At 48.6% G+C, this 15,643-nt stretch overlaps 1 protein-coding gene across 1 annotated transcript in view; it reads right to left on the bottom strand.

The window, feature by feature from the left end:
• COG6 (component of oligomeric golgi complex 6) overlaps positions 1 to 15,643 on the bottom strand; it is a 229,994-nt gene that overhangs the window by 35,252 nt on the left and 179,099 nt on the right. Inside the window, exons 14-15 of the mRNA XM_082246503.1 lie at positions 3,028 to 3,159; positions 2,180 to 2,347 (exon numbers count right to left, since the gene is read on the bottom strand). Coding sequence (XP_082102629.1) covers positions 2,180 to 2,347; positions 3,028 to 3,159 — 300 coding nt within the window. The remainder of the gene's footprint in view (positions 1 to 2,179; positions 2,348 to 3,027; positions 3,160 to 15,643) is intronic.

The following is a 15,643-nucleotide window of genomic DNA, read 5'->3' as shown; positions in this document are numbered from 1 at the left end:
AGGCAAAGTGCATAGAAAAAGCACCCAAGGAAGTTAGCTCATATTTAGCAGAATTTGTGGATTAAAGACAGGTGACACCAGAAGCTGTAAGTCCCGGTTCACACTGGGGAAACTTGTCAGACGACTTAGCCGCCTGACAAGTCGCGCTCTATTCAGTGCAATGGAACCGTTCTAATCGGAGCAACTCAAGGTTCCTGCATTACTTTAAGGGCGACTTGCATTGACTTCTATTAGAGAAGTGGATTGCAAGCAAGGCTGAATTCGCGCTGCACGGGGCGGCTTCAGAGTCGGGCGAATTTGAAGCCGCCCCAGTGTGAACCCAGCCTTAAGCTACAAGGTTTTACCTCGTGTGTCATCCTCTGGCTACATACAGTAGAGTGACAGTGAATATTGTTTGCTAATCACAAAAGTTGTTAAAAATGGATTTTTGTAAAATCTTACCGTAAAATCCTTTTCTCTTAGCTCATTGACAGACGTAGTCCTCGGTGATACACCACCTTCGGGTTATGTTGCCTCCACAGGAGCAGGACTAGACAGGAAATTAAAAAGCTCTGGCCACACCCTAGGGGCAGTCCCAGAGGGTATATCCTCTCTCTCTCTGCCTCAGCAAATCAGTTATGTGAAAAAGCAGTCTTTAGAGATTTTAACCCAACCCAACTCAAAAACAGAGGGGCGGGGACTACGTCTGTCAATGAGCTAAGAGAAAAGGATTTTACGGTAAGATTTTACAAAAATCCATTTTTCTCTAGCGCTCATTGACAGACGTAGTCCTCGGTGATACACCACCTTCGGGACGTCCCAGAGCAGTATCACAACTGAGGGGTGGGAAAATGGAAATCAAATCCCAATCTAGAAGGCCCAACCGGTGCCAACTAGAAGTTTACAATGCTCATCCTAAATGATGAGACTCAACAAAAAAAGAGAAAAAAATTTTTTTTTTTTTTTTTCAAACAGAAAAAAACCCTTGAGGTAGACCACCGGTCTCCTCAAATTGCGGCCTGCAAAACCTTGCGGCCAAATGAGGCATCCGCCGATGCCGTCACATCAATTTTATAGAATTTTGTAAAGGTATGTACCGACGACCAGGTGGCCGCCTTACATACCTGGACCACTGACGCCTGATGGCGAAAGGCCCAGGAAGTACTGAGCGCTCGAGTGGAGTGCGCCCTAACAGGGAATGGAGGACTCTGACCCTTAATAGAATAAGCCTGTACCACCGTTTGTCTAATCCATTTGGCAATGGTCGCGGCAGATGCAGGCAAACCCTTTCTGGGGCCATCCGTGATCACAAAAAGTGAATCCGTCTTACGGAATGATTCCGTAGCTTTCAGGTATACCCTGATTGCCCGAACCACATCTAAGGAATGCAACGCATGTTCCCGATGATGCTTGGGCTGAGGACACAAGGAAGGTAGTACAATATCTTCATTCAGATGAAAATCTGAAACCACCTTAGGAAGAAAAGATGGCTTAGGATGAAGTACTACCTTATCCCTATGAATCACTAGGTATGGGGACTGGCATGATAATGCAGCCAGTTCTGACACCCTGCGAGCAGAAGTAATAGCCACCAAGAAGGCCACCTTCTGGGATAAAGTAAGCAAGGGAATCTCCCTGATGTTTTCAAAGGGAGGTTTCTGTAGAACCGACAAAACCAAATTAAGATCCCAGGGCGGTAAGGGCGCGCGGACTGGAGGAGCCAGGTGCCGCACCCCCTGGATGAAATTCCGCACTAAGGACTTGGTAGCTAAAGGTTTCTGAAAGAAGATTGCTAATGCTGAAACTTGACCCTTGATGGTGCTCAAGGCTAGCTTCTGCTCAACCCCTTGTTGCAAAAAGGCCAATATTCGAGTCACCGAATAGGTACGTGGAGGAAATCCTAAAGATTCGCACCACGCAATATAAGTCTTCCATGTGTAGACAGAAAATAACTGATTTGCTGAGGCAGAGAGAGAGAGGATATACCCTCTGGGACTGCCCCTAGGGTGTGGCCAGAGCTTTTTAATTTCCTGTCTAGTCCTGCTCCTGTGGAGGCAACATAACCCGAAGGTGGTGTATCACCGAGGACTACGTCTGTCAATGAGCGCTAGAGAAAAAAGGTTTAGCTAGATTAGCTAGAGTCACAATATTTTTCCACCCAAGTCATCGTGATAGGTAAAAATGAACAAATGAAACTTGCCTGAAACTGCAGTATCTCCAGACGCTTGTCAGTAAATTCAAACAAAGCAAGTGTTGTCTTCATTACATAAAGGCAATTGACCATGTATGTGGCCATGTCAGCTGTCCCCAGGTTGCTGGCGGACACCGTACACATCTGTAGCAGAGGGTCCAGGACACAGGACAGCACCTAGAAGGAAGTTCAGGACACAAACCAGAACATCATGTTGCCATTCCTGAGAGAGCAATTGATTCACAATTTCATTCCAGTATCAGCGCATACTGTGGTGTAAGAAAAAGGTTATTCAGTAAATTATCTGAAAAGGATAACTCATCAAGATGAAAAAGATCTCCATGCTAATTGCAGCCATCAATACTTCGACATTTTGTATTGTCCAGTATTCAGCAAAGATTTGATGAACACAGCAAACTGCTTTCAGCATAAAAATCAATTGTGTTTGTGGTGAATGAGAGTTCTAGATGCAGTAATCCTAAATTTTCTATAAAGCCCATTTTTTTTCTTTTTAGCATTTAATAGCATAAGGGAGAGTTAGAACTATTTATTGCTGCGTGAGTCACGGCTGGGGTGAGTAACTCCCTCTATTCGTCCTAGTGACCATCGTCAATGGGATTAAAAGTGATGGGAAATCCTAAATTTTGAGTGTTCAAGAGAGGGGATAAAATGTTCCAATATGGACAATGGTTGTGGAGGCAACTTACTGACTGGGGAGTTTCTTAATTTCCAGTTGTGTTTACAGGAAGTGAAAAAAGTTAATAAGTAACCCCCCCTCCCTCCATTGGGCATTACACTATATAGCCAATACAAGTTTTGGCTATAGATACAGAATCATGTGAACATAATTTATTTACCTGGACAAAGTCAGCTTGTCGTGCATCCAGAGGAACCACAGAAGAGTCATGAGAAACCAGAACTTCCCGTAGTAGGGTCAGTGTTTGATTCAGGGCAGAACTTGGACCTAGATCTACTGGAGGCAACTCCACCTTTAAAGATAAAAAATTTAGCAGTTTTCTTATTCTTTGCAAATTATTCTATATTGACATAAAAGCCTAGAAGATATCATATTTCATAATATTAGGTACATAAAACATCAAACAATGCAGTTAAAAAATTACATGTTAAACAATGGAAGACAAAAGCTCTCCAAATAATTCAAGGAAGGTTATAATCAACAAGTGTCATTGCAAATAATTATAATTTTTCCTTTGCTGCTTGTAAAGTATAGATCAATCAATCATAGTAGAATAAAATTCACAACTATGGAGAAAGAAAAGGGTTACTGTCCACCCAAACAGTTGTCAAAATGTATCCTGAATTATACATCTAATAACATTCCTTCTTTCCTTTACACAAGTGTTTTCTTACGGCTCTGCAGCACTCTGAAATACTGACAAACCTAAACAATATACCTATTTCTGAGACAACTGTACAACTACAGAAGCTTAGAATTCGAACAAAAAAATTGTAGAAACTAGAGAGACAAGTTATCACCTTGTGTATCAAGGTATATTGATTTTTATAATATAACCAACTTACACACATCTGTTTTACTGTACTTTCCAATTATTATATTTAATAAGCAACCCAATAGTTCAGTGATGATATGCTATGCATCGACCGCATATTTCCAGTTGGTAGGAGCCAATATTTATGAACAAAAAGTTAATGGAAAATAAGAGATAAGCAACCACTCACAGGACATCAAACATTGTACACAATGTCTAATATAATAATGTATAACATGTTATATTTGAGGGACCTTTAAAGGAAAAAGTACAGTCAAAGCCAAATGGAGTTGGGATCTGCCCACATGCCTGGACCAGCACCTGGCTCAGCCTCTCAGCGAGCCGCAGAGAGCCTGAGCCAGCTGCTCCCACCCTCCACAGCCCAGCACTCCAGTGAGCTGTGAGAACCGAGCTATCTACGATGTTAGATCGCTCGGTTCTCAGTGTTAGAGGAACCGGGGGACAGATGCAGCACCAGACTGAAGCTGCATCTACCTAGGTAAGTATGATCCTTGACGAAAATAACCCATACTTCACTTTTAAGTTAAACCCCTGGCATCCATATATGTCTATGCATACACAACAGCATCATCACTGACACAGTATATATGTATAATGTATGTGTGTGTGTGTGTATTATTGATATACTGCCATCAGACTGTAGGGACATCTTCAAGCTGAAGCTTATTTTGTGAATGAAGCCTCCAGCCTGTGTGCTACTGCTCAGTCTTGGCTGACATAGTAATCACATGATTGGGAACTCTGATTAGTTCCCAGATTGTTAATAGGAACTGAAACTGTCTGTTGCACAGGGCATCATGCATGGGAATGTTACTGTAAAGAACATGGATGGGAAGAGGTTAAACCATTTATAAGTTATAAAGCAACCAGATTAAATCTTATTTAAAACAAAAGGAGAAACAAATTCTTGGTAAATGTAATTTTTTTCATAAAAAGGTCTTTAAGTGAATGCTCTACCCATTGAGCTTTTAAAGCGCCACCTGATTTTGAAGAAACAGAACTCCAATCAAAAGTGAATCATTAGGCCTCATCAGAGCATGGCCGATGGCTCCAGTCAGCATTTCAAATAACACAAACAGGTGAGAAGGAGTATTCACTTATAAAACAGACAACAAATAGTTTATATACACTGTATATATATATATATATATATATATATATATATATATATATATATGTGTGGTTTTTTTTTTTCTTTCTTTATGTTGCCTACCAAAAATTATTTTTTTCCCCATAAGTTAGGTAATTTTCAAATACATAAAATATTTAATCTTTGCAGCATACAGTCAACAGATGGTTATCGCCAAAAAACAGCATTAGCTTTCCCGGGTTTGAAAAACAGCTACGCTAAAAACACATAAAAAACAGGAGAGATCAGAATACACAAAATTATTATTACATTTTCATATCCTCTCCCTGTATCCTTACAGCTGATTTTGTCTAGCTTAGAATTCTATTTACATTTACTCTTTATTAAATGTTTTCTGTAAAATAAATATCTTCTACAATGAAACAATTTAAGGCTGGTTTCACATAAATGCGGTTTTTCATGCTTTTTGCAGAAATGCATTTAATTTTATTAACATGGGTTCCTATGACAACACCATGTCAACACATTTACATCAATGCATTTTTGTGCCTCTGAATTTGGAAAAGGTTGGGGACTTTTTTCCCGGCAAAATGCAGCGTTTTGCATGTAATAGACCTCAATGGACCTGCATCCAAAAAAAGCTATGCGTTTTTCAGCATTTTGCCACGATTGTGCCACGATTTGCATTTTTAAATCTGCCCAACAACAAATTTTCCTAAATAAAAAAAAAACATAAAAAATGCAAAATTCAAACTGTGGTCTCCCGGTCAATGTAGTAAAAGTTTGGGGGGCGTGTCCTGGACATGGCGGAGTGAAGTCGTGTTCTTAGTGAGCTCCGGCCATCTCCCTCGTTTACAGCTCTATTTCATACCTTCATCCACGTCGGGCATGAACTCTGGCCGCCGCAGACGGTCCCGGAAGCCCCTGCGATCGTCCCCGAGGTCTGATTTGCATCGGTTTTTCCCTAAGACAAGATCGGCCTCGGCCCGCGCTCAGGCGGCCGGCTCCAGTGCGGCTTCCTCCCCCTCCTCCAGCATGGCACAGGCGCCGCCATCGCCTACCACGTCGGTTCAATCGGAACCGTGGATGCTGTCGGGCACTCCTCTCCCTCATGGCTCTCCGATGGGACACCCGCTGGCGACGCCCGAACCTGGAATGGATGCGGACCTGTGGGCTTTAATCCGGGCCCTGCCGACCAAGACAGATATGGAGGCCATGGTTCAACTTGTGGAGGAAGCCCATAAGAGGGACTACCAGGCGGTTCGAGCGGACCTTCAGCAGCTGACCGACCGGGTCTCAGAGGGCGAATCCTCGCTCTCGGCGCTGGAGGCCCGGGTGTCGCTGCTGGAGCAGGGCCACTCGCTGCACTCACAGTATGATACTGCTCTGCAGTTGAAGATGGAGGAGATGGAGGACCGTAGTAGGCGAAACAACCTTCGGCTGCGGGGCCTACCTGAAGCCACCGACATAGACTCGCTCCAGCCTACCCTGCTATCCATTTGCCACAATCTGGTGCCTGATATCCCCCAAGCCGAATTGGAATTTGACAGAGTTCATCGTGCCCTGGGCCCGCGCTCTCCAGACATTGCTAGACCCCGTGATGTGATATGCAGACTCCACCATTACTCTCACAAGGAATCCATCCTTAGAGGAGCCTGGGACATTGGGGACATAGACTTTGATGGCGCCACCCTTAGAATCCTTCCGGATCTCTCGCGGGCCACGCTGCAGCGCCGAGCACTGCTGCGTCCCCTCCTGGATAAGATCCGCCATAAGGGATGCACCTATCGCTGGGGGATCCCCATTTCCCTCACGGTCCGCAAAGGCTCGTCTTCCTTTACTGTGTCACACCCAGAGGACCTACCGGCACTTTTCTCCTTCCTGGAAGTGGACCCCTTCAATGTCCCTAACTGGCTCCAGCAATTGCCGAACCCGCCTCGCCGGTCCCCGGGCTCCTCTAACCGTGGCAAAGGGATGTCGCCCCGTACCCCTAGAGGCAGGAGGAGGCTGGTGCCTGCGACACCACAGGCGGTAAGAGAGGTCTGAGATGTCTACTCGTCCCTGCTTTCATCCTCTGACTGTTGCCACCCCACCCTAGCCGTTTGCCAGGTTTCAGCTACAGGGTTACCGAGACATTAGTTTATTTCTGCTCCCCCGGCTCGTGGCCGCCGGTTTGCCGCCCCCCCCCCCCTCCTGATCTCACTCTATTTACTGGCGCCTTGCGGACACGGTGCACTTCACCCCCTGAATGCCGCCTCTGGCTCCGGAATTGCCTTTGCCCCGGCCTCCCCCCTCCCCTGGGGTACCCCTTGTGCCTCCTGAGATGAGACACATACTATCCGTGTTTGCTGGACACTGCTGGAACTTTGGGGCCTGTTTTGCCCTGCACCCTGCTGGAGAACACTGGAATATCCCCCACTCTGGTCCATGATGGAATGCGGTGTGCCACCTTCTATCAGATCCCTTCAATAGCTGTCCCTACTGGCAGCGCCTTATACTGGTATCCATGTCTCTGTTTTGATGCTCTCTTGTGGGGGTTGTCTGGGGGTGGGGGGGGGGGGTTGGGGGACGTCCTGGGGGGACGCTTGGTTGGCGGTTGGGACTTCCGGCTTGGACCCCTGGGGGGGCGGGGTTGTCCGTCCCCTTCTTCCTCCCCGGCGGCTCCATGCATGGACCTGAGCTCTAAGGATTGGGTGTATGCTGGGCTCCTGCAATTGCACATGGGGGTTGGGGGTTTGTGATACAGGGGGATTGAGCCCTGGTTGGGCAGGGGGGCGGCCTTGGGTTGTTGGCTCTGGGGCATGCGGGGATGGCCTCTGGAGAGGCACTGTAGTGCCTGGGAGTTTTCCTCTCTGAGTACATCCTCGACTGCCCCCCCTTTGTGGCTGGCCAAACTAAGTCTCTTTGGGGTGTGGTGTGGTACTTTGTTGTTACCGTGGTGACGTCTGGGGTGGTGACTCCTGGGTCCCCCATGGAGCGCGCCCTGAGTGGTTCCCTCGGGCCTGCTTCGTGGTCTGCTGTGGACCCAGGCCCCACTATACAGAGCCGTACTGACTTTGTCGTTTTACTGCAATTCATGTTCTGTTATATTATATCAAGTTTTGGTATGTTATTTCATTGACCTTTGTTTTAGTAGAGGGAGCTCTGGTCCCGGAGCTTGACTCGCTTGCTGTGTTTAGTTCTACCCCCCACTTAGGCCCACACCCTGGAGGGTTCCTCCCCTTATTTGGGTGTATTTCATTTTTGTTCTTTCTCCTTACCCTCCTCTTGATCTCCCTCTCCTGTTTCCTCTCTTGTTTCCCTCTCTCTTCTCACTCCCGCAGACCTCCGCAGCGCGGTACCTCTGCATCCTTAACCCCCCCCCTTTCTTTACTCCCTCTCTCCCCTTTTCCTCCGCCCCTTCCCCCCCCTTCTCTCCCCCTGCTGAACTCTCTCCGTGGCCATTATGGACCCCGTGCGAGTGTCTACGTGGAACGCCAGGGGCTTAAATGTGCCCGAAAAGCGGCGAATGCTTATGGGAGACCTCCGGCGCTCTCGCTCTGACATCGCGTTCATACAGGAAACCCATTTTAGAGCTGGAGGCCTTCCCTTCCTCCAGAACAGATTCTTTCCTACTGCCTATCACGCTACCAATGATGTATCTAAATCCAGAGGAGTATCCATCCTGCTTTCGAGCAATATCCCATGGTCTCTGCTTGATAAACGGACGGACCCGCACGGACGTTTTCTTTTCCTTAAGGGCCGCGTTGGTGGCCGGATGGTGACACTTGCGAATGTCTATGCTCCAAATTTACATCAGGACTCGTTCCTGCGGAAGACCTTGCTGGCCCTGATGGATTTTTCTGAAGGGACTCTGATTGTCGGCGGGGATTGGAACATCCCCCTGGATCCCCTGGTGGACACATCTTCCGGGGTTTCCTCAGTGCCCCGGGTGCCCGGACACAGGTGGTCAGGCTGCTTCGGGAACTTCAGCTGGTGGATGCCTGGCGCATCCTACACGCTGGAGAACGCGATTATTCCTTCTACTCTACCCCTCACAATGTATACTCCCGGATCGACTTTTTCCTGGTCCCGCACCGCCTGCTCTCCTCGGTGGAAAGCATTGAAATTGGTTCCATCACTTGGTCGGACCACGCTCCAGTACTTCTGGAAATACGCCTGGGAGGCCCGGGCAGGGAGTCGGACTGGCACTGGAGGCTAAACGAGAGCCTTCTGCAGGACCCTGAGGTACTGGCAGATGTCTCCCAGCAGCTTCAGAACTACTTCCAGCTGAATGACACCCCAGACAGCGACCCCGGAGTGGTCTGGGAGGCCCATAAGGCCGTCATCAGGGGGGTGCTGATGGCTCATGGCGCTCGAATTAAGAGAGACAGGGAGAGGCAGCTGAACACCCTTATGGCTGATATTTCTCGCCTGGAAGATCGGCACAAGAGACACCGGGGGATTGCGGAAGGTGCTGAACTGGCTAGCCTCCGCTTTCAGGTGGCGGAACTGTTGCAATACCGCGCTAAAGCGGCCTTGGAGCGATGCAAGCGGTTCCAATACGAATCCGGCGATAAATGTGGCCGTATGCTTGCTAGGGCTCTTAGGGACCAACGGGCGGCCTCTTACATCCCCTTCGTGACCGCTGGAGACAGCTGTAAGCTGCATATGCCCAGAGAGATTGCGCAGAGATTTGGAGATTTTTACTCATCTCTGTATCATCTACCCCAGGAACGATCCCACGAAGCGGAGGTCGCCTCCTATCTAGACTCCGTGGTCCTGCCCAGGTTCTCCTCACCGGACCGTGAGGCTCTGGAGGAAGAGTTCACGGCAGATGAACTTACCACGGCCCTTAAGTCGGCGAAAAAGGGCAAAGCCCCGGGACCGGATGGCCTGACGGTCCTCTACTACAAACTGCTCCAGTCACATTTGCTCACTCCTATGCTTAAGGTGTTCAACGGGATTGGGAAAACCACCTCATTCCATGCCGACTCCCTACTGGCGCACATATCTGTAATCCCTAAGGAGGGTAAGGACCCTGCGGCGTGTGGGAGCTACAGGCCGATATCCCTATTGAATACCGACCTCAAGCTGTTTACTAAAATGGTGGCATCTAGGCTGCAGCCTCTTCTCCCTGGCCTGGTCCACTTGGATCAGGTCAGGTTTATCTCCACCAGGGAGGCCAGGGACAACACCATCAGAGCCCTGAACTTGATCCATCATGCTAAGGTCTCCGGCGTCCCGACAGTGCTTCTGAGCACGGACGCCGAGAAAGCCTTTGACAGGGTGAGCTGGCCTTTTATGACTGGTGTGCTGGAGCGCTTTGGTGTCGGCCGTCGTATGTTAGCTTGGATCATGAGCGTTTACACTTGCCCGCGTGCGAGGGTTAAGGCGAATGGGTTTTCTCGACGCCTTTTTCCATCTTCAATGGCACTAGCAGGGGTGCCCCCTCTAGTTGTGATGCTGATGTTGCTGGGCTGTCCGTGGGTACAGTCTCCCATAAAATATCGGCCTATGCGGACGACCTCCTCTTTTCCTTGACCAACCCTGTGATATCCCTGCCGAACTTGCTCCGCGAATTTGATCTCTACGGGGTAGTATCCAATTTTAAAATCAATTACCACAAATCAGAGGCGATGGGGATTTCTTTACCACCTCGAATACTGGACTCTCTCAGCCACAGTTTCTCTTTCAAGTGGACTTCGTCGGCCTTGAAGTATTTGGGGACCCGACTGCCGCCCAATCCAACTGACGTTTTCCAGCTGAACTTTCCACCTCTTCTGGCTACGGTACGGGCCCTCCTGAGTAAATGGTCCGTTGGCCTACATTCTTGGTTTGGCCGCTGTAATATCCTGAAGATGTCAATACTGCCGAAGTTCTTTTTTGTTTCAGGCCCTCCCGGTTTTGATCCCTGTCGCCTTTTTTAAGCAAATGAACGCAGTCTTTACCGAATTCATTTGGGCTGGACGTCGTCCCCGACTCCGGGGATCGATACTCACAGTGCCGAAGTCGTATGGAGGTGTGGCGGCCCCCGACGTCAAAAGATATTATCAGGCGGCTCATCTGAACCGTCTGGTAGACTGGTGCAGACATCCCCACCTGAAACTCTGGGTGACTCTTGAGGCATCCCAATGCTCGATACATCTTCCGGGCGCCCCGTGGCACAAAGCGTCAGTGCCGCTTGCCGTCCGACGTCATCCTGTGATCGGCCCGACTCTCAGGGTCTGTGCCACGGCTCTGGCGGTGGGAGACTCCCGGAGGATAGCCTCACCCATGTTCCCGGTTTTGGGTAACCGTGCCTTTCCATCGGGATGTGACGACGGCCGATTCCGGGCCTTGCTGGAGCTGGGGAACTTCCGAGTGTCGCACTTCGGTTCAGGAGGCTCTTGGCCCTCCCTCACCCAGCTGACGGCACCGGGGGGCCATTTTGAGCTCACCCGGTGGCAGGCTCTCCAGTTGTTACACTTCCTCCGGGACCTGGGCCCACGGTCCGCCTTCGAGAAGCCTTTAACGGCTTTGGAGGCCCTTTTTACTCACGACACCCCCCTTCCGCATGCTCTATCCCTGATCTATGCCCTGCTTTCGGAACCCCGGGGTGACTTTGTTCTTCCCGGCATCCTGAAATGGGAGCAGGAGTTGCAGAGGACTTTTACGCTGACTCAACATCGGAATATTGTTCGCTTCTCTCTGAAGTCTTCTATCTGTACGCGTCTCCAGGAGGTGAACTATAAGATCTTGATGCACTGGTATTATACCCCGTCGCGAATAGCGTGTTTCTTCCCGGAAGCATCAGACAGATGCTGGCGATGCCGTGCGGATCGTGGGACGATGTTGCATGTCTTCTGGAGCTGTCCGGTCCTGAACGATTTTTGGAGGCAGGTTAGGGAGATCTCCCAACGCATGACCGACTTTGTACTCAGCGATGACCCTGCGCTCTTCCTCCTCCACTGCTCCTCCATCAAGCCTGACCATTACAAGAAGTCCATCCTCCGCCACCTCTTCAACGCAGCAAAGGCCTGCATTGGGGCCTGTTGGAAATCCACCGCCCCGCCGTCCCTGCGGCTCTGGCTATCCAAAATCAAGCAGATTTGTGACATTGAGGACCTGGTGCTGACCTCGCAGGGCAGGAGGGAACTCTACACAGCTACGTGGGGATATTGGAACGTGTTTGTCCTGTCGGACGAGGGCAGAGCGCTCCTGGACTCCTACTGACCATTCTTTCTTGCCCTCAGGGCCACTGCCTCACACGGGGCCCGCTGACCATTGACCTTCTACCATCCTCCTTTCCCCCCTTTCTCCCCCTTTCTCTGGTCTGCTGTATATTTTTTCTCTGAGAGCTCAGCGATGGACGCTGGGCAGGTCTTACGTTTAAGAGTCTATTATCCCCTTCTATTTCCACCCTGGCCCCTCTTCTTTCTCCTCCCTCTGCTGTCAAGTGTCCCCTTCCTTCCGCCCCACCCCATCATTGCCCCCCTTGTATCCTTGTACCCTTTCCTAATGTGTTGTATGCTCACCTTTTCTGACATTACTTTGAGGCAAGCTGTTCTCCACTGTTTGCGAACCTGTTGGGACTATGCTACATGTTGGCCGTTTTTTCTGGTAGATCTCTACATGTTCTTATATGTTATGAACGGACCTGCTGTCTATTTACCCTGTTTTGAGTGACTCGGGTTTGTTGACATTTTACATTCACCTTTCTCACCCATACTGTTTTGTGTATTGACTCTGTATGCTACAACACATCTGTATCTGCATAATGATGTATAACTTGTACTCATGTTTTCTCTTTTACGTTTCATAATAAAAAAGAATTTGAAAAAAAAACTGTGGCAAAATAAAAAGGTGGAAAGCGCAGCAAAAAGCACTACAGAAATGATCAAAAGCAACAAGCATAGGTGTGAATCAAGACTAAAGCAGAAGTTATTTTGGCTGTACTTCTCCTCTAGGTCACAGGAGTGCAGTTCGTTCTGCAACCCGTGACCCATTTTCAGCCCACAGCCACCAGCTCTCTGCTCATTAAAGACTGGGAATCAAGCGATCAGCGGTCTTAGAAGCGGGGGGGGGGGGGACACATATGCTGCATCCACCTAGGTGAGTATAAATGTATTTTTTCTGAAACCCGAACCTAATAAATATGCAATATGAGTTTATAATTACATAAGCTAAAAACATTAGAGCAATGTTAGCTCAAATCTCGTCAGGAGGCAATTTACAAGATGATATACGGCCCTTTAGTTGCTAACCCTCCCGGATAGTGAATTTTCCCTCTTCCAGCTGGGAGATGCGAGGACACAGCGCACTGAAACAAGGTGTAGACACATCTAATTTTATTTCAAGTTTAGCTCATATTTAAGGCAAGTTTGAGCGGGAAAAAACTGCTTTAAACTGGTTTACAATTTACCTGTCAATTTGACAATAGAACATGTCTCACAGAAACAGTACATGAAAGGCTTTTGTTTCCTATACACCTGTGTATGTGTGGGGTGTCGTGTGTTGGAGATTGTGTTTGTGGGGCAGCCGCTCTGTCTGTGTTCAGCTGTCATGTGTTAATGTAAGCAATTGTCAAATGTTTATGGGTGGTGTCAGTAATCTCTATGCAAAATATCCAACTGTCAAGTGTTCAAATGAATGAATGGAAAGGTGTTTTAACCTATCAACGTCTTGTAATCTATATGCAAAATACAGCTGTCTGGTGTCCAGGGTGGATGAATGAGTGTTAGTCTGGCTCGTCAATGACATTAGCAAGGGGCCCACATTCCATCGTAGAATGAGCATGAGCTGAAATATATTATGAAAATATAATATTTCAGTAAGGCACGTTGATACAACCTTTCAACCCAACCTTTGATCCCAACTTTATTCATAATGGTGGGATCACTTAGAGCCTGTGAATAGCACTATGTGCCCTCCTGGGATATATGTCCAACTATGAATGAGCTGGACATTCTTGACATACCTGGGTTGTGTGCACATAGGGATATAACTTCTTAGAATTCTATCAAATCAAAAGCAGACATGTTCAATGGGGAGGGTCATAGCTTGCAAGAATCCATGGCCTGAAAAAACGGAATTTTTGTAAAATCTTACCTGTAAAATTCCTTTCTCTGAGTCCTCCGACAGTCGCCGCCTCTTCATATTCGTCACATATGGGGTATTAGACTTTGCTCCGAAGGAGTAGCTAGGCAACAGAATATGTTAACAATAAAGCTTTTAACATATCCCACCCTCAAGGGGTGGTCCCCTCAGTCAATACCCTCCTACTTCCTGCAACCATATCTCAGTTTTAGTGGAATAGCAGTAGAGTATACAATCAAACCCCAAAAGAGGGGCGGGGGCGGCGACTGTCGGAGGACTCAGAGAAAGGAATTTTACAGGTAAGATTTTACAAAAATTCCGTTTTCTCTTACGTCCTCCGACAGTCGCCGCCTCTTCATATTCGTCACATATGGGGACGTCCCAAAGCAGTGCAAACATGAGGGGTGGGAAACGCATCCGCGCCGAAAGGCAACGCAGTCTCCGCATCAAAGAAGGAACCTTACCAAAGGAAGGAAACCAGCTGGGCAACAGCAAAAAACAAGTGCTCAACAGGAGCAACAACCCAGGAAAAGACAAAAAACCAGGGGATACAAAACTTATCCCAACAGCCAGGAGTCCCCAACAAGGGACCCTAGGGAACAGCCGCACTAAGAACCTTGCGGCCAAAGGAAGCATCCACCGATGCCTGAACATCTACTTTGTAGAATTTTGTGAAAGTGTGCACGGTCGACCAAGTCGCCGCCTTACACACCTGGGCTACAGAAGCCCCATGACGACAGGCCCAAGACGTACTCAGAGATCTAGTAGAGTGCGCCTTCACAGGCACAGGGGGAACCTTCCCCTGCAAAGCATAGGCCTGTTCAATGGTCTGCCTGATCCATTTGGCGATGGTAGAGGCCGAAGCCGCCATGCCCTTCCGAGGACCCTATGGAAGAACAAACAAGGAGTCCGTCTTTCGAAAAGACTCAGTCGATTTAAGGTAAACCCTTATCGCCCGAACAACATCCAGAGAGTGCAATCTCACCTCCTTTGGATGTTTAGGCTTCGTGCACAACGAAGGCAAGACAATATCCTCATTAAGATGGAATTCCGAAACTCGTTTCGGAAGAAAAGAAGGATTAGGTCGCAAGACCACCTTATCCAAATGAATAACCAGGTACGGAGACTTGCAGGACAAAGCCGCCAGCTCCGACACTCTGCGAGCCGAAGTGATCGCCACCAAAAAGGCGACCTTTTTGGACAACATAGACATCGAGATCTCCCTGATCTGTTCAAAAGGAGCACGTTGTAACACAGATAGAACGAGATTCAAGTCCCAAGGGGGCAGAGGATCCCGCCTAGGGGGAACCAGATGCCGCACACCCTGAACAAAGGTGCCAACCAATGGGTTGGAAGCCACCGGACGTTGAAACAGAACGGCCAGAGCAGACACCTGACCCTTTATCGTAGCCAGCGCCAAACGCTGATCAACACCCGTTTGAAGGAAAGACAGCACACGGGACACCGAGTACGTGCGGGTGAAAACCCCCTGGACTCACACCAGGCAAAATAGGCCTTCCAAGTACGGTAATAAACCTTCCCCGAGGAAGACTTCCTCACGTTGATTAAAGTATGAACGACCTCCGGAGAGAGACCCCTCTCCTTCAGGACCTCGGTCTCAACAGCCAGGCCGTCAAAGCCAGCGACTGTAAAGCAGGATGGTATATCGGTCCTTGAGACAGTAGATCGTCTCGAAGAGGCAGACGCCACGGGGCGTCGACCGCCAGATTCACGAGGTCTGCGTACCAGGACCGGCGAGGCCAGTCCGGTGCCACAAGAATCACCGTGTTGCGT

Source organism: Pelophylax lessonae (assembly GCF_965119305.1).
Source record: "Pelophylax lessonae genome assembly, chromosome: 2".
NCBI lineage: Eukaryota > Metazoa > Chordata > Amphibia > Anura > Ranidae > Pelophylax > Pelophylax lessonae.
Note: the sequence above shows the minus strand (reverse complement) of the source record. Positions and strands in the feature narration are given on the sequence as shown.